This window comes from Pelophylax lessonae (genome assembly GCF_965119305.1).
Source record: "Pelophylax lessonae genome assembly, chromosome: 6".
Lineage (NCBI taxonomy): Eukaryota > Metazoa > Chordata > Amphibia > Anura > Ranidae > Pelophylax > Pelophylax lessonae.
In genome coordinates, this window is record NC_138773.1 from 22,344,225 (window position 1) to 22,366,255 (window position 22,031).

The following is a 22,031-nucleotide window of genomic DNA, read 5'->3' on the forward strand; positions in this document are numbered from 1 at the left end:
ACACTTTTGGGGGTACCAGTGACATTACTACAGTAATCAGTGCTATAAATATGCACTGTTACTGTAATAATGACACTGGCAGGGAAGGGGTTAACATTATGGGTGATCAAGGGGTTAAATGTGAGCCTAGGGGAGTGATTCTAACTGTATGGGGGCGGGGCTTGTGGAATGACGATAGAGACATGTGATCCTATATAGAAGGATCACATGAGCTCTGTGATCATTCCAGGGAGAAGAACGGTCAGCTGTGTTTACAGCTGACCGTTCTTCTCTCTCAGCGGGGGGCGATCGCGGGTGTCAAACGGCAATCGGAGTCCCCGCTTGCCGAGTGGGGGCGGGAGCGTGCCGCCAGTGGCGCGCGATCGCCCCCTAGCTGCAGGTGTGTGACTGACGTATACCTACGTCAGTTTACGCAGGAGGGGCTGCCTGCCGCAGTATAACTGCGGCGGGCGGTCCTTAAGTGGTTATTATTGTTTGTGTGCCTCTTAAAAGTCCCATGGGCCATTATTTTTGTTTTTGTGTTCATCCAAATGCAGCCTGCCTAGGAACGCCCACTCCTCCAGACTGACATCCAACCATCAGGGCATTTTTATATTTGCATAACTCCTCCCAAGAGCCAACCCACTGCTTACATCAGGACTGAGGGGAGTACTGAGGCAGGGTGCTGCGATGTTTACAGGAAGCTATGTACAGCCCCTCCCACCAGCCTGCATTACATTGACAAGCACAGAGAACCAGTAATAAAATCACTGAGTTTTTAAAAAAAATAAATAATGAAAATGGAAAGCTTTTAATAAAACATTTCATTATCATATTGATGAGGGGGAAGGGGGAATCCAGAAAGGTAATATATACAAGATAATTTTCAAGTCTTGCCACAGATTTTCAATGTGATTTAGGTCTGGGCCATTCTAACACATGAATATGCTTTGATGTAAACCACTCCATTGTAGCTCTGGCTGTATGTTTCGGGTCGTTGTCCTGCTGGAAGGTGACCCTCCACCCCAGTTTTAAGTCTTTTGCAGACTAACAGGTTTTCTTCTAAGATTGTCCTGTATTTGGCTCCATCCATCTTCCCATCAACTCTGAACAGCTTCCCTGTCCCTGCTGAAGAAAAGCATCCCCACAACATGAGGATGCCACCACCATGTTTCACGGTGGGGATGGTGTGTTCAGGGTGATGTGCAGTGTTAGTTTTCCTCCAGACATAGCATTTTGCTTCTAGGCCAAAAAGTTAAATTTTGGTCTCATCTGACCAGAGCGCCTTCTTCCACGTTTGCTGTGTCCCACACATGGCTTCTTATCTGCAAATGGGACTTCTTATGGCTTTCTTTCACCAATGGCTTTCTTCTTGTCACTCATCCATAAAGGGCAGATTTGTGGAGCGCACGACTAATAGTTGTCCTGTGGACAGATTCTCCCACCTGAGCTGTGAATCTCTGCACCTCCTCCAGAGTTCCAATGGACCTCTTGGCTGCTTCTCTGATGAATGCTCTCCTTGCCCGGCCGGTCAGTTTAGGTGGACGGTCATGTCTTGGTAGGGTTGCAGTTGTGCCATACTCTTTACATTTTCCAATGATGGATTGAACAGCGCTCCGTGAGATGGTCAAAGCTTGGGAGGTTGTTTTTTTTTTTTTTAACCTAACCCTGCTTTAACCTTCTCCACAACTTCATCCCTGACCTGTCTGGTATGTTCCTTGGCATTCATGATGCTGTTTGTTCACTAAGGTTCTCCAACAAACCTCTGAGGGCTTCACAGAACAGCTGTATTTATACTGAGAATAAATTACACACAGATGGACTCTATTTACTAATTAGGTGACTTCCGAAGGCAATTGGTTCCCCTAGATTTTAGTTACGGGTATCAGAATGAATATGAATGCATGGCACACTTTTCAGATATTTATTTGTAAAAAATGTTGAAAACCATTTATCATTTCCCTTCCACTTCACATTTATGTGCCACTTTGTGTCGGTCTATCACATAAAATCCCAATAAAATACATTTATGTTTTTGGTTGTAACATGACAAAATGTGGATTATTTCAAGGGGGTATGAATACTTTTTCAAGGCACTGTAAGCAGATTAAGAACCAGCTTTGTTTCCCCGTAAAATGAAAGGGAAGATAAATTTGAGGACGTGCACAGATGTCCAAACAAACATACACAGAACATAGAAATTGTGTAAAATGCTGACGCTACACCAAAGATAAGGGATTACATCCATGAGATAATGTTGTGTAAGACATTCTCAGCAAATTGAGCAACACCGTATCCCATAATATATATAGAAGATAAGAATTCCTGTGTGGTCTCATCCCAGGAGGAAGCCGATCAAGAAAGTCCCTTATACATTCTATTAGGTATGCAAACTTCTATTATTATTATTATTATTATTATTATTATTATTATTATTATTATTATTATTATTATTATTATTATTATTATTATTATTATATTAATTATGATGATGATAATTTTTATGATGATGTTTATTATTTGTATTATTGTTATTACTACTACTGTTAGAATTATTATTATTATTTTTTTTTTTTATATATAAAATTGGTAAATTATTTTTTATCAATATTATTGATAATAATAATAATAATAATAATAATTATTATTATTTAAACAATAATAATTTGTATTATTATTGTTATTATTATTAGTATTATTCATGGCAATTTTATTTAGAATCATTTTTTTCATTATTAATAGTATCATCCTTAATAATAATAATATTATTCTACTATTACTAATATTTAATAATAATAATAATACATATTAATATTTGTATTATTATTATTATTTTAATTATTATTATCATTATTGCTATTGTTATTGTCATTACTATTATTATTTTTTCAAAAAGGTTATTTTTTTAAATCAACCTACTCAAATGTAATGTACATCACATTTTATATACTATGTTATTATCATATATTAATACTATATCTATGTATAAGAATTCCTGTGTGGTCTTATTCCAGGAAATAACTAGGCACTCCGACTGACCAAGAAAGTTCCCTGGTACGTTGTATTAGGTATGGGAACATTTATTATTATTATTATTATGATGATGATGATGATGATGATGATCATTTTTATGATGATGATTATTACTTGTATTATTGTTATTTCTATTACTGTTAATATTAATATTATTATTAGATTTTTTTTATAAAATTGGTAAATATTTTTTATCAATATTATTGATAATAATAATAATAATAATAATGATAATTATTATTACTTAAAAAATAATAATTCATATTATTATTATTGTTATTATTATTATTAGTATTGTTCTTGGCAATTTTATTTAAAATAATTTTTCTTATTATTAATAGTATCATCCTTATTACTGATGCTATTAATAATATTATTATTTTACTACTACTAATATTTTATAATAATAATAGTACAGATTATTAGCATTATTATTTGTATTATTATTATTATCATTATTACTATTGGTATTGTCATTACTATTATTATTATTTTTTCAAAAAGGTTGTTTTTTTTAATCAACATACTCAAATGTAATGTACATCAAATTAGATATACAGTGGGTACGGAAAGTATTCAGACCCCCTTAAATTTTTCACTCTTTGTTATATTGCAGCCATTTGCTAAAATCATTTAAGTTCATTCTTCTTCCTCATGAATGTACACATAGCACCCCATACTGACAGAAAAACACAGAATTGTTGACATTGTTGCAGATTTATTAAAAAAGAAAAACTGAAATATCACATGGTCCTAAGTATTCAGACCCTTTGCTGTGACACTCATATATTTAACTCAGGTGCTTTCCATTTCTTCTGATCATCCTTGAGATGGTTCTACACCTTCATTTGAGTCCAGCTGTGTTTGATTATACTGATTGGACTTGATTAGGAAAGCCACACACCTGTCTATATAAGACCTTCCAGATCAAAATGCATGTCAGAGCAAATGAGAATCATGAGGTCAAAGGAACTGCCTGAAGAGCTCAGAGACAGAATTGTGGCAAGGCACAGATCTGGCCAAGGTTACAAAAAGATTTCTGCTGAACTTAAGGTTCCTAAGAGCACAGTGGCCTCCATAATCCTCAAATGGAAGATGTTTGGGACGACCAGAACCCTTCCTAGAGCTGGCCGTCTGGCCAAACTGAGCTATCGGGGGAGAAGAGCCTTGGTGAGAGAGGTAAAGAAGAACCCAAATATCACTGTGGCTGAGCTCCAGAGATGCAGTCAGGAGATGGGTGAAAGTTGTAGAAAGTCAACCATCACTGCAGCCCTCCACCAGTCGGGGCTTTATGGCAGAGTGGCCCGACGGAAGCCTCTCCTCAGTGTAAGACACATGAAAGCCCGCATGGAGTTTGCTAAAAATACACCCGAAGGACTCCAAGATGGTGAGAAATAAGATTCTCTGGTCTGATGAGACCAAAATAGAACTTTTTGGCCTTAATTCTAAGCGGTATGTGTGGAGAAAACCAGGCACTGCTCATCACCTGTCCAATACAGTCCCAACAGTGAAGCATGGTGGTGGCAGCATCATGCTGTGGGGGTGTTTTTCAGCTGCAGGGACAGGACGACTGGTTGCAATCGAGGGAAAGATGAATGCGGCCAAGTACAGGGATATCCTGGACAAAAACCTTCTCCAGAGTGCTCTGGACCTCAGACTGGGCCGAAGGTTTACCTTACAACAAGACAATGACCCTAAGCACACAGCTAAAATAACGAAGGAGTGGCTTCACAACAACTCCGTGACTGTTCTTGAATGGCCCAGCCAGAGCCCTGACTTAAACCCAATTGAGCATCTCTGGAGAGACCTAAAAATGGCTGTCCACCAACGTTTACCATCCAACCTGACAGAACTGGAGAGGATCTGCAAGGAGGAATGGCAGAGGATCCCCAAATCCAGGTGTGAAAGACTTGTTGCATCTTTCCCAAAAAGACTCCTGGCTGTATTAGATCAAAAGGGGGCTTCTACTAAATACTGAGCAAAGGGTCTGAATACTTAGGACCATGTGATATTTCAGTTTTTCTTTTTTAATAAATCTGCAACAATGTCAACAATTCTGTGTTTTTCTGTCAGTATGGGGTGCTATGTGTACATTCGTGAGGAAGAAGAATGAACCTAAATGATTTTAGCAAATGGCTGCAATATAACAAAGAGTGAAAAATTTAAGGGGGTCTGAATACTTTCCGTACCCACTGTACCTTATATACTATGTTATTATCATATATTAATACTATATCTATGTATAAGAATTCCTGTGTGGTCTCATTCCAGGAAATAACTAGGCATTCCGACTGACCAAGAAAGTTCCCTGGTACGTTGTATTAGGTATGGTAACATTTTTTATTATTATTATTAATAATATTACTATTTTTTATTATTATTAGCGTTATAGTTATTATCATTATTATTGGTATCTTTGTTATTATATTTATTATTATTATTACTATTACAGTGGGGATCGAAAGTTTGGGCACTCCAGGTAAAAATTTGTATTAATGTGCATAAAGAAGCCAAGGGAAGATGGAAAAATCTCCAAAAGGCATCAAATTACAGATTAGACATTCCTATAATATGTCAACAAAAGTTAGATTTTATTTCCATCATTGACAATTTCAAAATTACAGAAAACAAAAAAATGACATCTGCAAAAGTTTGGGCACCCTTCAGAATTTATAGCATGCACTGCCCCCTTTGCAAGGCTGAGACCTGCCAGTGTCATGGATTGTTCTCACTGGGAAGAAGACCAGGTGATGTCAATCTCAAAGGTTTTAAATGCCCAGACTCATCTGACCTTGCCCCAACAATTAGCACCATGTGATCTTCTAAGCAGTTGTCTAGAAAACTGAAACTGAAAATAGTTGACGCTCACAAAGCTGGAGAAGGCTATAAGAAGAAAGCAAAGCGTTTTCAGATGTCAATATCCTCTGTTCGGAATGTAATTAAGAAATGGCAGTCATCAGGAACAGTGGAAGTTAAAGCAAGATCTGGAAGACCAAGAAAAATATCAGACAGAACAGCTCGCAGGATTGTGAGAAAAACAATTCAAAACCCACGTTTGACTGCACGATCCCTCCAGAAATATCTGGCAGACACTGGAGTTGTGGTACACTATTCCACTATAAAGAGATACTTGTACAAATATGGTCTTCATGGAAGAGTCATCAGAAGAAAACCTTTTCTACGTCCTCACCACAAAAATCAGCGTTTGAACTTTGCAAATGAACATATAGACAAGCCTGATGCATTTTGGAAACAAGTTCTGTGGACTGATAAGGGTAAAATTGAACTTTTTGGCCGGAATGAGCAAAGGTACGTTTGGAGAAGAAGGGGCACAGAATTTAATGAAAAGAACCTCTGTCCAACTGTTAAGCATGGGGGTGGATCAATCATGCTTTGTATTGCAGCCAGTGGCACAGGGAACATCTCACGAGTAGAAGGAAAAATGGAGTCAATACAATTTCAGCAAATTTTGGATAGTAACTTGATGCCATCTGTGAAAAAGCTGAAGTTAAAGAGAGGATGGCTTCTACAAATGGATAATGATCCTAAACACACCTCAAAATCCACAGGGGATTACATCAAGAGGTGTAAACTGAAGGTTTTGCTATGGCCTTCACAATTTCCTGACCTCAGCATAATTGAAAATCTATGGATAGACCTTAAAAGAGCAGTGCGTGACAGACAGCCTAGAAATCTCAAAGAACTGGAAGACTTTTGTAAGGAAGAATGGGCAAAGATACCTCAAACAAGAACTGAAAGACTCTTGGCTGGCTGCAAAAAGTGTTTACAAGCTGTGATACTTGCCAAAGGGGGCAGTACAAGATATTAACTCTGCAGGGTGCCCAAACTTTTGCAGACACCATTTTTTTGTTTTCTGTTATTTTGAAAGTGTAAATGATGGAAATAAAATCTAACTTTTGTGGACATATTATAAGAATGTCTAATCTGTAATTTGATGCCTTTTGGAGATTTTTCCATCTTTCCTTGGCTTCTTTATGCACATTAATACAAATTTTTACCTGGGGTGCCCAAACTTTCGATCTCCACTGTATTATTAATATTTTTATTAACATTTTTATTGTTACTCCTCAGATTATTATTATTTCTATCAACTTATTTAACTGTAATGTACATCAAATTATGTATGCCCTATATACTATGGTCTAATCATGCACTAGTACTATATTTTTGTGTGGTTGTTTTGTTTTACTAATTTTACAAATTTTGTGGAATTACTAACAATTTTAGTTTTCTATTCTCATTTCAGCATCTGAATGGATGCCAGCTAAGCCACGACGTTCCTAAAAATTAAATTTTTTTGCTTTGGTTTTTGTGTCTATATAAGGGCTGTTGGCCTTTTTAAATTCACATAACGTGTAGGAAAAAAGCTGCATCAAGCATGCACATTGAGGTGTCTATGATGGGGCTTTAGGAAGACCCTGCATGGAATTGTAGCTCCCCCCCCCCACTCCCCACATAGGCGGAAATACCAGGGCATAGCATTTGTTGCAAGATTGTGCTGCAAACACAGACTGCAGAGATATGGTACTACTTTTCCTCAACAGGGATTTATTACCATTTATTAACAAATACATTACTTTGCAATCCAGTTCTCATGGGCAAAGTTTTCAGTGCAAGCAGGGCTGCTGTTAGAAAACAAGGGGCCCCATACAGCCTACCTGACACCCAGCCCTTCCTGGTTATTCACAAACTGAAGCATAGTAAACACAGATTACTATGCTCCAGTGATGAATGGACACAGGAGTGATTGGTACTGATTGCTCGCTGGGGATTGCTATTGGGTAGGGAATCAACAGAGCTGGGGTTACTATTGAGAAGTGGATCAGCAGATTTAAGGATACTACTGAGCGGGGATCAGCAGAGCTGGTGGTACTACTGAGTGGGGGATCAGCAGAGCTGGGAGTTACTATGGAGAAGGGGGATCAGCAGAGTTGAAGGTACCACTGAGTGGAGGATCACCAGAGCTGGGGGTACTACTGAGTGGGGGATCAGCATAGCTTAGGGTACTAATGAGGGGAAGATTAGCAGAGCTGGGGGTTACTATTGAGCAGGGAATCAGAAGAGCTGGGGGTTAGTATTGAGTGCAGGGTCAGCAGTGCTGGGGGTACTTCAGAGTGGGGGATCAGCAGAGCTGGGAGTTACTATGGAGAAGGGGATCAGCAGAGTTAAAGGTACCACTGAGTGGAGGATCACCAGAACTGGGGGTAATACTGAGTGGGGGATCAGCAGAGCTTAGGGTACTAATGATGGGAAGATTAGTAGAGCTGGGGTTACTATTGAGCAGGGAATCAGAAGAGCTGGGGGTTAGTATTGAGTGCAGGGTCAGCAGTGCTGAGAGTACTACTAAGTGGGGAATTAGCAGGGCTTAGGTTACTACTGAGGGGAAGATTAGCACAGCTTAGGTTACTATAAAGCAGGGAATCAGAAGAGCTGGGGATTAGTATTGAGTGCAGGGTCAGCAGTGCTGGGGGTACTACTGAGTGGGGGATCAGCAGTGCTTAGGGTACTACTGAGGGGAAGATTAGCAGAGCTGGGGTTACTATAGAGCAGGGAATCAGAAGAGCTGGGGGTTAGTATTGAGTGCAGGGTCAGCAGTGCTGGGGGTACTACTGAGTGGGGGATCAGAAGAGCTGGTGATACTACAGAGCTGGGGGATTTCTCAATGTACTAATGAGCTAGGCATCTGCTGAATGAGGGTACTATTGAGCTGGGGATCTGCTGAATGGTAGTATTTATGAGCTGGGAATCTAATGAACGGGGGTGCTAATGAGCTGGGAATCTGCTGAACGGGGGGTACTGATGAGCTAAGGATCTGCTGAGTGGGGGTATTACTGAGCTTTGAAAATACTTCTTAAAAAAACCAACACACAGGGCATTTGCCAAGCTTCATTAATGCCTCAAAAAAGCCTGAATATATCCTTCTAGAAACACATCAAAGCTCCTAGATAGTTACAGTAAACTGTGGGTTTGATGATTTGTTTTCCAAGCAAATTTTCTAAGCAGTCTGCGTCCATTTCACTGCAAAACCCCTCCCCCATCAGTTTAAAAAAAACACTAAACTGGTCTTCTCTTGATCAGGTAGACGATGTGGATCTCTCTCACCATCCTCACCCTGTTCCTGATCCTGGAGAGGGGATGCCAGGGTGCCAGTGAGGTGCCAAAGAACCAGGAAGAGGGTAAGAAACAAAACGATGTCCACATATTGACAACTACTAAGGAAAAACTAACATTCAGAAGAACAACAGGGTTGTATAAAGGGTTCTGTAGACACCTTTTAGAATTCCGTCAGGCCCCCACACCAAAATTATTGGTGCTTGTGGACAATTCCTCTACCTGTCTCAGACAGGTACATGATGGCCAGAATGTCCATACTGGGCACTCCACAGTAAGCTTCCTCCCTCCCCACCTTCTCTGTCTATCAAACTGACAAGAACATGGCTGAGGAGTTTTGTGCTGCGGGTGTGAAAAGCCGGATGGGGAACTGAGAGATTAGTTTTCCATTACGTCCTCCATTCCAGGGGCGTATTTACAGGGGTCGCAGGGGCTGCAATTGCTGTACGCCAGGATAGAAGGAGCGGCAGGGGTGGCTGCATATAGAGGAACCAAGCTCTCCATTTTCCTCCTGAAGCTGCTGAATGCCTGTGTGAGGAAGAGGATGAGAGGGCATTCAGCGGCTGCAGGAGGAAAATGAAGAGATCAATTCCTCTATATGCAGCTGCCACCCCCCCCCCCACTGCTCTTATCCAGCTTTTTTCTGCTGCTCCCCGTGTGCTCTCCTGCTGCCCCTGCTCTGCCCTGCCCCCTCCTTGTTCTCTCCTGGCTCCCTCCTTGGCCCTCGCTGATCTGCCCACCCCCTCCTTGTTCTCTCCTGGCTCCCTCCTTGGCCCCCGCTGCTTTGCCCGCCCCCTCCTTGATCTCTCTTGGCTCCCTCCTTGTCCCCAGCTGGTCTGCCCGCCCCCTCCTTGTTCTCTCCTGGCTCCCTCCTTGGCCCCCGCTGCTCTGCCCGCCCCCTCCTTGTTCTCTCCTGGCTCCCTCCTTGCCCCCACTGCATTTCCCGCCCCCCTCCTTGTTCTCTCCTGGCTCCCTCCTTGGTCCTCGCTGCTCTGCCTGCCCCCTCCTTGTTCTCTCCTGGCTCCTTCCTTGGCCCCCACTGCATTTCCCGCCCCCTCCTTGTTCTCTCCTGGCTCCCTCCTTGGCCCGCTGCTCTGCCCGCCCCCTCCTTGTTCTCTCCTGGCTCCTTCCTTGGCCCCCACTGCATTTCCCGCCCCCTCCTTGTTCTCTCCTGGCTCCCTCCTTGGCCCCGCTGCTCTGCCCGCCCCCTCCTTGTTCTCTCCTGGCTCCCTCCTTGGCCCCCGCTGCTCTTCCCGCCCCCTCCTTGTTCTCTCCTGGCTCTCTCCTTGGCTCCCGCTGCTCTGCCCGCCCCCTCCTTGTTCTCTCCTGACTCCCTCCTTGGCCCCCGCTGCTCTGCCGATTTCCCCTCCTTGTTCTCTCCTGGCTCCCTCCTTGGCCCCCGCTGATCTGCCCGCCCCCTCCTTGTTCTCTCCTGGCTCCCTCCTTGGCCCCCGCTGCTCTGCCCGCCCCCTCCTTGTTCTCTCCTCGCTCCCTCCTTGGCCCCCGCTGCTCTGCCGATTTCCCCTCCTTGTTCTCTCCTGGCTCCCTCCTTGGCCCCCGCTGATCTGCCCGCCCCCTCCTTGTTCTCTCCTGGCTCCCTCCTTGGCCCCCGCTGCTCTGCCCGCCCCCTCCTTGTTCTCTCCTCGCTCCCTCCTTGGCCCCCGCTGCTCTGCTGATTTCCCCTCCTTGTTCTCTCCTGGCTCCCTCCTTGGCCCCCGCTGCTCTGCCGATTTCCCCTCCTTGTTCTCTCCTGGCTCCCTCCTTGGCCCCCGCTGCTCTGCCCGCCCCCTCCTTGTTCTCTCCTGGCTCCCTCCTTGGCCCCAGCTGCTCTGCCGATTTCCCCTCCTTGTTCTCTCCTGGCTCCCTCCTTGGCCCCCGCTGCTCTGCCGATTTCCCCTCCTTGTTCTCTCCTGGCTCCCTCCTTGGCCCCCGCTGCCCTGTCCGCCCCCTCCTTGTTCTCTCCTGGCTCCCTCCTTGGCCCCCCCTGCTCTGCCGATTTCCCCTCCGCGAGAAGAAGCCGGTAAGTGTGTCATTTACTGGCCCCTTCCTTTTCTGAATAGAGTCAGTGATCTGTACCGATCACTGACTCTGTCCATTAAGAACAAAAACATAGTAAACTGGGTTTTCTATGCTTCAGTTTATGAATGGATGGGAAGTTTTGTACACAGCTATTCCTGTCCAATCATTCTGTGCAGCTGAGCCTACAGTGATGGAGACTGAGGGCTGTGTTATGAAGAGCGTCTGCAATCGCTTGATTTATTCTCCCTGGAGAAGAGACGACTGAGGGGGGACATGATAGCAATTTATAAATATCTCAATGGGGATCTCGGCATAGGAAAACAGCTATTCAGTCAAAGGGATTGCATGAGGACTCGAGGGCATACAATGCAATTAGAGGAGAAGTGTTTTAACCTCAGGCAACGTGGGGGGTTCTTTACTGTTAGGGCTACAAGATTGTGGAATTCTCTACCACAAGAGGTGGTTTCTGCGGGAAGTATGGTGGCTTTCAAAAGACTCTTGGACGTACATCTCAAGGATCAGAACATTCAGGGCTATCTGAGATGATTACGGCCACACACACCTACACAGGTTGAACTGGATGGACTATTGTCTTTATTCAACCTCACCTACTATGTAACTATATATGTAACTATGTAACATTGGTGGTCAGTGGGAAGAATGTTCCTTACATTGGAGATCAGTGGGAAGAATGCTGCTATGGATAGATAAAAATGCTTACAGAACACATGTACCAAGGTTTTTGACTTATGCCCGTTCCCCGTATTTTCAGTTCTGACTTGTTTGGAGACCTGTTACCCTCATGACTGTGCAGATTTGGCCGCTCAGGGAAAAAAAGCAGATGGAGTTTATCTGATATATCCTGGAGGAAAATGCTTAAATCCCGTCCCCGTGTACTGTGACATGTCCACCAAAGATGGACCTTGGACAGTAAGTAATTGCTAACCTTAACACCAATCACTACTCTTCCACCAATCATTATCCTAATCCTACCCTATGTATTAATCCTAACCACAATTATTACCAAAATGGAAGTTTTTGGCAAAGGGAACTTGTGCCTTAAAAGCATTTTGGGAATTCTGCTATTATATAGTAATGTACCTGTTATGGACCAAATACATTTTTATATTTTTCTAAATTTTATTAAAAGAGGAGGAAAAATGTTTTTCATCGTATTTGTTTTTTACTACTGTGATCTGCAGCAATAGGGCTTTAAATGAGAAACATTGTAAAAGTCTAAGGTTACGCTCAGAGCCGTCTTTAATACTGATTGGACCCTGATCAAACATTTTCTTGTTCCCTCCCACATACCTCCCCCATCATTACACAAGACCCCCCCATACTACCCCCATTAATTCACACGACTCCTCCCCCATACTACCCCATCCATCATTACACAAGACCCATTCCCCATACTACCCCCATCATTACACAGTACCCCCCACCTCATACTACTCCCATCATTCCCCTCCCTCATGCTACTCCCATAATTGCACAGGAACCCTCCCCCATACTAGCCCCATCATTACACAGGACCCCCCCCCCATACTACCCCAATCAGTACACGGACCCCCTTCCCCATACTACCACCATCATTACACAGGACTCCTCCAGTATACTATCCCTATCATTACACAGGACCCCTCCAGTATTCTATCCCTATCATTACACAGGACCCCTCCCCATACTACCCCCCTTTGTTACACAAGACCCCCCCATACTACCCCCATTATTTCACAGGACCCCCTCCCCCATAATACCCTAATTATTACACAGAATCACCTTCCCCATACTACCCCCATCATTACACAGGACCCCCTCCCCCATACTACTCCCCCATCATTACACATGACCCATCCCCCATACTATACCCATCATTACACAGTACCCCCTTCCTCATACTACTTCCACCATTGCACAGGACCCCTCCCCCATACTAGCCCTATCATTACACAGGACCCCCCCCCATACTACCCCAATAATTACACAGGGACCCCCCCCCCCCCATACTACCCCAATCATTACACAGGACCCACTTCCCAATACTACCACCATCATTACACAGGGCCCCCCATACTACCCCAATCATTACACAGGACCCCTCCCCATACTACCCCATCATTACACAGGACCCCTCCACTAAACTACCCCTATCATTACACTGGACTCCCTTCCCCATACTATCACCATCATTACACAGGACCCCTCCCCATACTACCCCATCATTACACAGGGCCCCCCATACTACCCCAATCATTACACAGGACCCACTTCCCAATACTACCACCATCATTACACAGGACCCCTCCACTATACTACCCCATCATTACACTGGACCCCCTTCCCCATACTACCACCATCATTACACAGGACCCCCCTCCCCATACTACCCCATCATTACACAGGGCCCCCCATACTACCCCAATCATTACACAGGACCCACTTCCCAATACTACCACCATCATTACACATGACCCCTCCACTATACTACCCCATCATTACACTGGACCCCCTTCCCCATACTACCACCATCATTACACAGGACCCCCTTCCCCATACTAGCACCATTATTACACAGGACCCCTCCCCATACTACCCCATCATTACACAGGGCCCCCCATACTACCCCAATCATTACACAGGATCCCTCCACTATACTACCACTATCATTACACAGGGCCCTTCCACTATACTACCCCTATCATTACACAGGACCCCCTTACCCATACTACCACTATCATTACACAGGACCCCCTTCCCCATACTACCACCATCATTACACAGGACCCCTCCCCATACTACCACCATCATTACACAGGACCCCTCCCCATACTACCCCATCACTACACAGGGCCCTCCCCCGAACTACCACAATCATTACACATGACCCCTCCACTATACTACCACTATCATTACACAGGACCCCCCCCCCCATACTACCCTCTTTGTTACACAGGACACCTTCCTTCCACAGACCCCTGCATTGCTCCCACCCCCCCCCCCCCCAGCAGTCTCACCTTAATAGTGTCCAGAGAATGTCGGGCAAACACTAAGCACCCCCCACCAAATCCACTGGCAAAGAAGTTTTTCAGTGGGTCGATGGTCTGTGGCTTGTTGGACATGGTAAGGGAGAGGGGTCGGTGTAAATGCACCCAGGACTGACAAGCACTCTTCCTGGACAAGGTTTACATTACCTAACTGGATAATCACCCTACAGGCTGCAGACATAATACCCAAGCAATTATCAGTGCCTTCAATATTCAATTCCACTCTCTTCTCCTGAGTAATAGTCAAATCCACTTAACAACTATTTGCGGGCAGCAGGGGCTCAAGGGGCAGCTGCTTTGGGCTCCACAACAATGATTGGGCCAGGGGCACCTGCTAATTTGGACTCATGTTAAATACGACCCTGGTTAAGCTGGGTAATCATTGCCACCAATACTGCCCAGGGATCACTTCAGCAAAAGCCATTCTGAATGGCCCCTACATGTTAGACTCAGACTTTAAGTGGACATATTCTTTGCCTATACTGGGTGAAGTATCATGTTCACTCCAGTAAATAATACATAAGGTATATGGATTCCCTCCCACTTTATTACTTATTGATTTAATCTTCTACCATTAGCCCACTCAAGATTCCAGTGAAAGTTTTGGCTTGCTGAGCAACCCACCCTCCTCTCTACATCGAGATGCTAAGGGCTGGCAATTGGCCATTCATGCATTTCTGTAAAGTTTGGGTTGTGGACACATGTTTACCTATCCCTAAAAGTAGCCAGGTGGGCCAGTGCTCAAATGTAGAAGCACAAGTGCAAGCTAAAATTAGGTACCTGTACCCTTGTGCTCAAGACACTAATGTGAACATATTACCCTGCCTTGTGAGTCTTTAAGTTGGTGGGCCGACAGCAGGTCCCAGTAAGAGATTCCGCAATCATGGAAGGCTGGTGAAACTTATACAAACTTTATGGAGGCTAAGAGGAAGTCTTGCAAAACTTTTGTATAAAATAGTAAAATAGCAAATCCTGACACTGTTGCACTGATAGATCACTATTGGCACTTTTCCACTGCAAGTACTGGCTCGTACCGGCTCGGCTCTACTCGGCCCTGCTTGGCCCGGTTTGCTTTTCCACTGCTGGTACGCATGGTATAGTGTCGGAACGGTTCGGTACGGTACGGTATAGGTTTGCTTTTCCACTAAAGTAGTACTAAAGTTAAGTGGGTGGGATAACAACGGGGTGGGTGTGATTCTCTGACCAATCAGTGGCTAGTAGTGACTGCATGCAAAGGATTGTGGGATATGGTACCAGTTTGGTACCTGTTGGAACCACAATCGAGTAGGTACTGTTTTTTCAGAGCCGTACTGTACCGTACCGTTCGGTTCCATGCAGTGGAAAAGCAAACCTATACCGTACCGTACCGAACCGAACCATTCCGTTCCTATACCATGCGGTACCAGCAGTGGAAAAGCACAAAAGCGTGCCGAACCGGTACGGTTCCATGCAGTGGAAAAGCGCCATTACATATGTAGCCCAAAACAATAAAAATAGTACCGCTTGAATACCCCCCCACACCTAGTGTCAGTCAGATCGGCATGTGAAAAGTCTGGTGCAAGACAGGCAGAATCGGCTTGTCAGGCTCCAGTAGACTTCAACAAAATGGTGGCAGACTGCACACAGACACTGTCTCCATGTTGCATAAATATGATTGAGATGAGTAGAAGGTGGCTTCAGTGCCTGTTCTTCACCCGTAGAGAACTCCTCAGATGCATTTTGCCCTTTTCAGGGCTTTTTTTGGGTCCTAATTGTAGAGCCTCTAAGATTAAACCTCAAAAGGGCGAACGCATCTGAGGAGTTCTCTACAGGTGGAGAACAGGCACTGAAGGCATCTTTTACTCCTCTCATTCACATCTATGCAACAGGGAGTCTGTGTTTGTGTGCAGATGATCACCATTTTGTTGAACTCTACTGATAGATCACTGTTATGGGTACAACAAACTATCACAGGGATTTAGAAAATCAATATGACCTAATCTTCTAATTTCAGGTTTTTCAGAAGAGGTTTGATGGAAAAGTGAGCTTTTATCGGGGCTGGAAAGAGTACAAAGCCGGGTTCGGAAGAGTGGATGGAGAGTATTGGCTGGGTAAAGGCTTTAGTCCTCCTCTTCTTTACAATCCTTTCTTACCATGTTCCTCCTATCCTATTCTACAGTAGATTGGTGGTGGTGGTGGTGTTGGAATAAGTGGGGGTGTATATCCATATTTAAGTAATTTTTTGGCTTATTCTGTTAACTAATTTATATCTTACCACTTCAGGTTTGCAGAATATCTACCTCTTAACCCTAAAAAAGAGCTATCGCCTCCGAATCACCTTGGTGGATTGGGATGATGTTGAGCGTTTTGTAACATATGAAGACTTTGCCCTCTCCCGTCTAGCGGTTGACCCCGAAGAAGATGGATACAAACTATACTTGGAGGGGTTTAAAGAGGGTGATCCGACCAAACCTGCTGGTAGGCAGTACATTTTTATTTGAACTTTCTTTTATTAGGTCTTTAACGTCCACAGATTTTCTGTATTTATCACACCATTTGGGCGGTGCTGGGATGGTATTTTACCACCATGTTGCCATATGCATGTTGTTTCTCCAATTGTGGGTCATAGAGGTCACTGTATATTTTAATTACATTTGCTAGGACAGAGAGCAGACCAGCTAGACTGGTATTTGACGGAAAAGTATATTGTGTATTGTAAGAACAGTTCTTAATCTTAATCTTAAAGTAGAACTATAGGCAAAACTTTTTTTTCATTTGGATAGAGCAAGGAAGGGTTATAACCCCTGTTAGATTTTTTTTTGCCATCTGTGTCCCATTGCGGAGATTTCCCTTCACTTCCTGTCCCATAATCAAGCAGAAAGTGGTAGGAAGGGGTATTCCTTGGGGACCCCAAAGTCACCAGAACTAGTGTCCCCATAAGAAGGGATTTTCTTTTCCTTTCACTTTCAATAATTATGGTAAATAGAACAAAAAGAGAAGGTGAATCTCCTTAAGGGGAGTACAGGCAGCAGCAAAAAAAGCTGACAGGTGTTCCACTCCCTCCCCACACCATCCAAAACAAAAAAAAAAAAAAGGTTTGCCTTTAGTTATACTTTACCTCGGAACAAAGGCGTAACTAGAACCTTCAGGGCCCCGGTGCAAGAAACAATGAAGGACCACCCGGACCCTTGGCTGGGGCCCTTCCCTTCAAGACTGGGGCTCTTCCCACTGATCCTGGGGCCCTTTACTCTCATAGTGGGGCCCTTTATTATGAACCCTTTCACAAGTTCTGCAGTGGGCCCCCTTCCTGCCATCTTGGGGCCTCCCCACGGTGGTGGAATGCCAGGGCTCGGTCGCAAGTGTGACCTTTGCGATCCTGGAAGTTCACCCACTGGTGTCAGTAGTTTTTATTTTTTGATACTTTAATTGTATTATTTTTTTTATCATTTTATTTTACAATGTCACTGACTATGACTCTATGACTATGATTCAGAAAAGGAAGGAGCTGGCAAATTAAATATTTACCGACCCCTTCCTGGTTCTCTATTGTGACACATCCCCTGCAGCAGCCGGCAGGAGAGGGGAGGGAGCACAGTCGGGGGGGTCAGGGGAGAACACAGGGGCCCAGAGACAGCAGAACACAAGTGAACTGGATAGGAGGGGGGGAGGGGGCAGCATACAGAAGAACCAATCTCCTCCATTTTCCTCCTGCAGCTACAGGAGGAAAAGGGAGGACAGTGATTTCTCTACATTCTGCCCCCTCCCCTCCTCTTATCCAGGTGTACAGGGGGGCCCCCTGGAGCATGGGGCCCGGTTGCAATTGCAACCCCTGTAGTTAAACCCCTGCCTCAGAAGACTATGCGAGTCCCAGCTAGAATAAGTTAGTTCATCAGTCAAATGTCTTCCTTAGTTCAAATGAGCATCAGAACAAGTTCTTTCTATTGCTTCTGGACTGTGTGTGTGTTACTGCCTCCACACCACACAGCACCCACCCACAAGTTGTTTGTTGAGTGGGTGTTTGGTCTCCCCAATGTACAAGTCTTTGCATTCCTCGTTACACTGAACTACATATACAAGATAAGGGGTCAGAATTTTGCTTTTGGCTGGATTCACACCTATACATGTGTGTTTTTCTCTATTGCTTTGAGAAAACGGATTGTCTTGCCTGGACATGCACTACTATTCTCATCAAAAGCTCCCATAATGTCCAACGACAGTTGAAAAAGGTCAAATTAACTTTTTATTGCCAATCCAATGTGAGCTAGTACTTTTAAAAAGATTGGCAACCTCTGCACATGCATAAACATATGTGGAAGTGAGGGGGGCCCCTTCTAGTACCTGAAGAAAGCAGATACAAAGACAGCAGGCACAACCACAAGGATTCCCATTAGGGACAATATAATATATTTAGCATTTAGAGGTGAGTGAGCGACAGAGCTAAAAAATACCTTATATGGGATCAGATCCCCTTACATGGGATAAGGGCACATGGAATCAGGACACATGGAATCATAGCACATAGGATTGCAGCATCTTACATGGGATCAGGGCACATAGGATCAGAGCATCTTACATGGGATCAGGGCACATAGGATCAGAGTATCTTACATGGGATCAGGGCACCTTACATGGGATCAGAGCACCTTACATGGGATCAGGGCACATAGGATCAGAGTACCTTACATGGGATCAGGGCACATAGGATCAGAACACCTTACATGGGATCAGGGCACATAGGATCAGAGTACCTTACATGGGATCAGGGCACATAGGATCAGAGTACCTTACATGGGATCAGGGCACATAGGATCAGAACACCTTACATGGGATCAGGGCACATAGGATCAGAACACCTTACATGGGATCAGGGCACATAGGATCAGAGTACCTTACATGGGATCAGGGCACATAGGATCAGAGGACCTTACATGGGATCATAGCACCTGACATGGGATCAGAGCACCTTACATGAGATCATGGCACATGGGATCAGACCACGTTACATAGGATCAGACCACATTACATTGGATCAGGGTACATGGGATCTGTGCACATGGGATCCCAGTACCTTAAAAACCAGAACTCTAGTTCTGACATTAAACCAGATCTTCGCTTCATCTGAGCGCCAGAAACCAAAAAATTATATTCAATTCAATTTTACTATTGAATGAAAACTCCCCTATTCATCCCTGTCTCCATGCTTTACTTTGGTGACAAAATAACTTTAAACCCCCCCCCCCCACCAAGAATTTGTGGTCTTGGCCATCTTGAGTAAGGGCAGATGATTCATGTAGCATTAACTTCCTGCCCTTAGCTCAAGTTTGCATGCAAAAAAGTGTTCTTAGCGAGAAAACCCCTCCGCCTCTCTTCCTCTCTTCCCCTCCTGAAGACTCCTGAGATGTTTGACATCATTTGCCAAGGCAGGAAACCAGGAAGTAACCAAAGAAATGTAAAAATTAAATTTAGAACAAGTAACTATGATATACTTTCCTACCTATTTACTAATGATAGCAGCATAATTATTAAAAATAATCACTGCTGATTGGGAAAGTGAAGTTCCACTTTAACATAAGCCATCAACACAAGCCTTTATAGCTATTTGGAGGATCTTTTCTAGGACACTCTTTATCTTTTAGCCAGGGGTGGCCTTTCCTTATACCAAAAAAAAAAACAAGCCTATCAGTTTGTTTATAGGCAGGGGTAGATAAAATGTCCTGGACCTATCAATGTCAATAAGCTGTAGAGTTTTTTATGACTTGTTTTTGCCCAGCTTTATTAGCTTCCCTGAGTCCAGTGTGTGAAGGTGCAGTGTGGTGCAGTGTGGTGCAGAGGCAGTAAACTCTCAGAGTCCAGTTGCAAAAAACAGAACGCGTAATATATTTAAAGTTCAGAAATTTTACAACAAGACTGGGGGGAAGGCCCCTGACGGTAACACTCACAGTATATTACAGCAATGTGTAGTAGAGCAGGTCTCAGATGTGCCAACAATGTGTGTCTTGAGGGGCTGAATGCGGCCTGGCCAGTCCATACCAAAATGGGTTTTCCATACTAATCTGGAACCTCTCCCTAACGCTAATCACTGTCCCTGACAGACAAGTGATCTGTCCCCACACTACCTACACGTCAAATGCACGAAAAGCCCAGGAGCCAGGGTCTTAAATAGACTCTGCTTGACCCAAGATGGCCACCAGAGTCACATGGGGTGGCAACATCCAATCAGATAGCTTCTGCAGTGACCCAGGAAAGAATCGAGGAACCCTGTTCCTCTTGACTTCCTTTCCCTCTACAAAGCTGCTGCCTTTGAGTGCCACCTGCACTGGAGAAAGTAGACATCACCTGCCTATGACCACTTGGCTTATATAGATAGAAATTCTAGATGTCAATGGACAAACATTTATGAGTTTTCTACACACCAGCCAAGCTGTAAGGGGAGATCGCACTGTAGGTCATTTACAGCTTGACTAAAATGTAGTCAAATAAAATAAACCCACCCCAGTGGATCAATATTAGTAGGCCCCAAGAATGACCAGTCCACTTTTATTGAAATGGAAAAGTGTAATTGGAACCTATATTGCTTGCAATCACATGACAGCTGATCGTGTTTTTTCTTTCTAACCTATAATTTTTCTCCTGTTCCCTGCAGGGAATTCTCTAGGTGGTCACATTGGGATGAATTTCTCCACGCATGACAATGATAGAGATATCTATACCGGTAATTGTGCCACGATATATCATGGTGCATTTTGGTACAGCAAATGCCACGGTGCCAACCTGAATGGAAAATATCAAAATGGTACAACTACGGAGTATGCTACTGGTGTGGTTTGGGCCACGGCTAAAGGAGCCTACTATTCATTTAAGAAGACGACAATGATGATATCTCCATCTGTTCCGAAAGCCTGAAGATATGATTGTCCCCACCAAATTCCTGAAGACTGGGCCTTGTGTATGCACATATTTAAGTCATCACATATGCATAAATAAAAATACTAAAACACCTATATTTACCTTGAAGGTTATGGTCCTTGAAAAAGAACTTTCCTTTTAAAGTCATTAAATCCACTTCATTTAATGCTGAAATTTTAAAACAGCCTTCCAGTGAGAATGGCTCTTCTATTAGCTCATGGGTAGGAGAGGGCTGAAACTTTTGTGGGTTTACAAGGCAGAGAGAGACCTGTAGTGGTCACTAGTCTGATTATCATAAAAAAATATTGCAGTGCTGTAAGTGCAATCAAAAAATTGTATAGAATTATATCTCTGTTATAAATAATACATTAACCACTGGACCGGAAGGATTTGCCCCCTTAATGACCAGACCATTTATTGCGATTCGGCACTACGTTAATTTAACGGACAATTGCGCGGTCGTGCGACGCTGTACCCAAATAAAATTGACGTCCTTTTTTTCCCACAAATAGAGCTTTCTTTTGGTGGTATTTGATCACCTGTGCGATTTTTATTAATTGCGCTATAAACAAAAAAACAGCGACAATTCTGAAAAAAACATCACATTCTGCTATATAACATACCCCAAAAAATTCAAAAATCTAATTTTTTTAACATTTTAGGCCAATTTGTTTTCTGCTACAGATTTTTGGTAAAAATAATTGCAATAAGCGTATTTTGATTGGTTTGCGCAAACGTTATCACGTCTACTAACTACGTGAAAGATTTATGTCATTTTTATTGTTTTATTTTTTTTACTAGTAATGGTGGCGATCTGTGATTTTTAGCGGGACTGCGACATTGCGGCGGACAGATCGGACCCCTAACTGACATTTTTGACTCTTTTTGGGGGACCAGCGACATTACTACAGTAATCAGTGCTAAAAATATACACTG

General features: G+C 43.7%; 1 protein-coding gene across 4 annotated transcripts; it reads left to right on the plus strand.

Annotated features, from left to right (window-relative positions):
• Positions 1 to 2,990: 2,990 nt before the first annotated feature.
• On the plus strand, positions 2,991 to 21,192 carry LOC309557323 (microfibril-associated glycoprotein 4-like). Of its 4 annotated transcripts, none has more exons than XM_082259986.1 (6): positions 2,991 to 3,047; positions 9,112 to 9,209; positions 11,936 to 12,093; positions 16,204 to 16,300; positions 16,473 to 16,667; positions 20,833 to 21,192. In XM_082259986.1, the coding sequence occupies exons 2-6, from the start codon at positions 9,119 to 9,121 to the stop codon at positions 21,090 to 21,092; spliced, it is 801 nt and encodes a 266-aa protein (XP_082116112.1). In that variant the 5' UTR covers positions 2,991 to 3,047; positions 9,112 to 9,118; the 3' UTR covers positions 21,093 to 21,192. The 4 variants fall into 4 exon arrangements, with proteins under 4 accessions (XP_082116112.1, XP_082116114.1, XP_082116113.1 ...); XM_082259988.1 differs by having other exon boundaries at positions 2,991 to 3,033; XM_082259987.1 differs by lacking the exon at positions 2,991 to 3,047 and adding an exon at positions 5,298 to 5,337.
• The last annotated feature ends 839 nt before the right edge of the window (positions 21,193 to 22,031 follow it).

Bases quoted from the DNA above. Each gene is read 5' to 3' on its own strand.
- LOC309557323 (XM_082259986.1), top strand. From the start codon at position 9,119: ATGTGGATCTCTCTCACCATCCTCACCCTGTTCCTGATCCTGGAGAGG. The intron at 9,210-11,935 runs GTAAGAAACAAA...CCGTATTTTCAG, and splicing joins GCCAAAGAACCAGGAAGAGG to TTCTGACTTGTTTGGAGACC. The intron at 16,668-20,832 runs GTAGGCAGTACA...TGTTCCCTGCAG, and splicing joins TGATCCGACCAAACCTGCTG to GGAATTCTCTAGGTGGTCAC.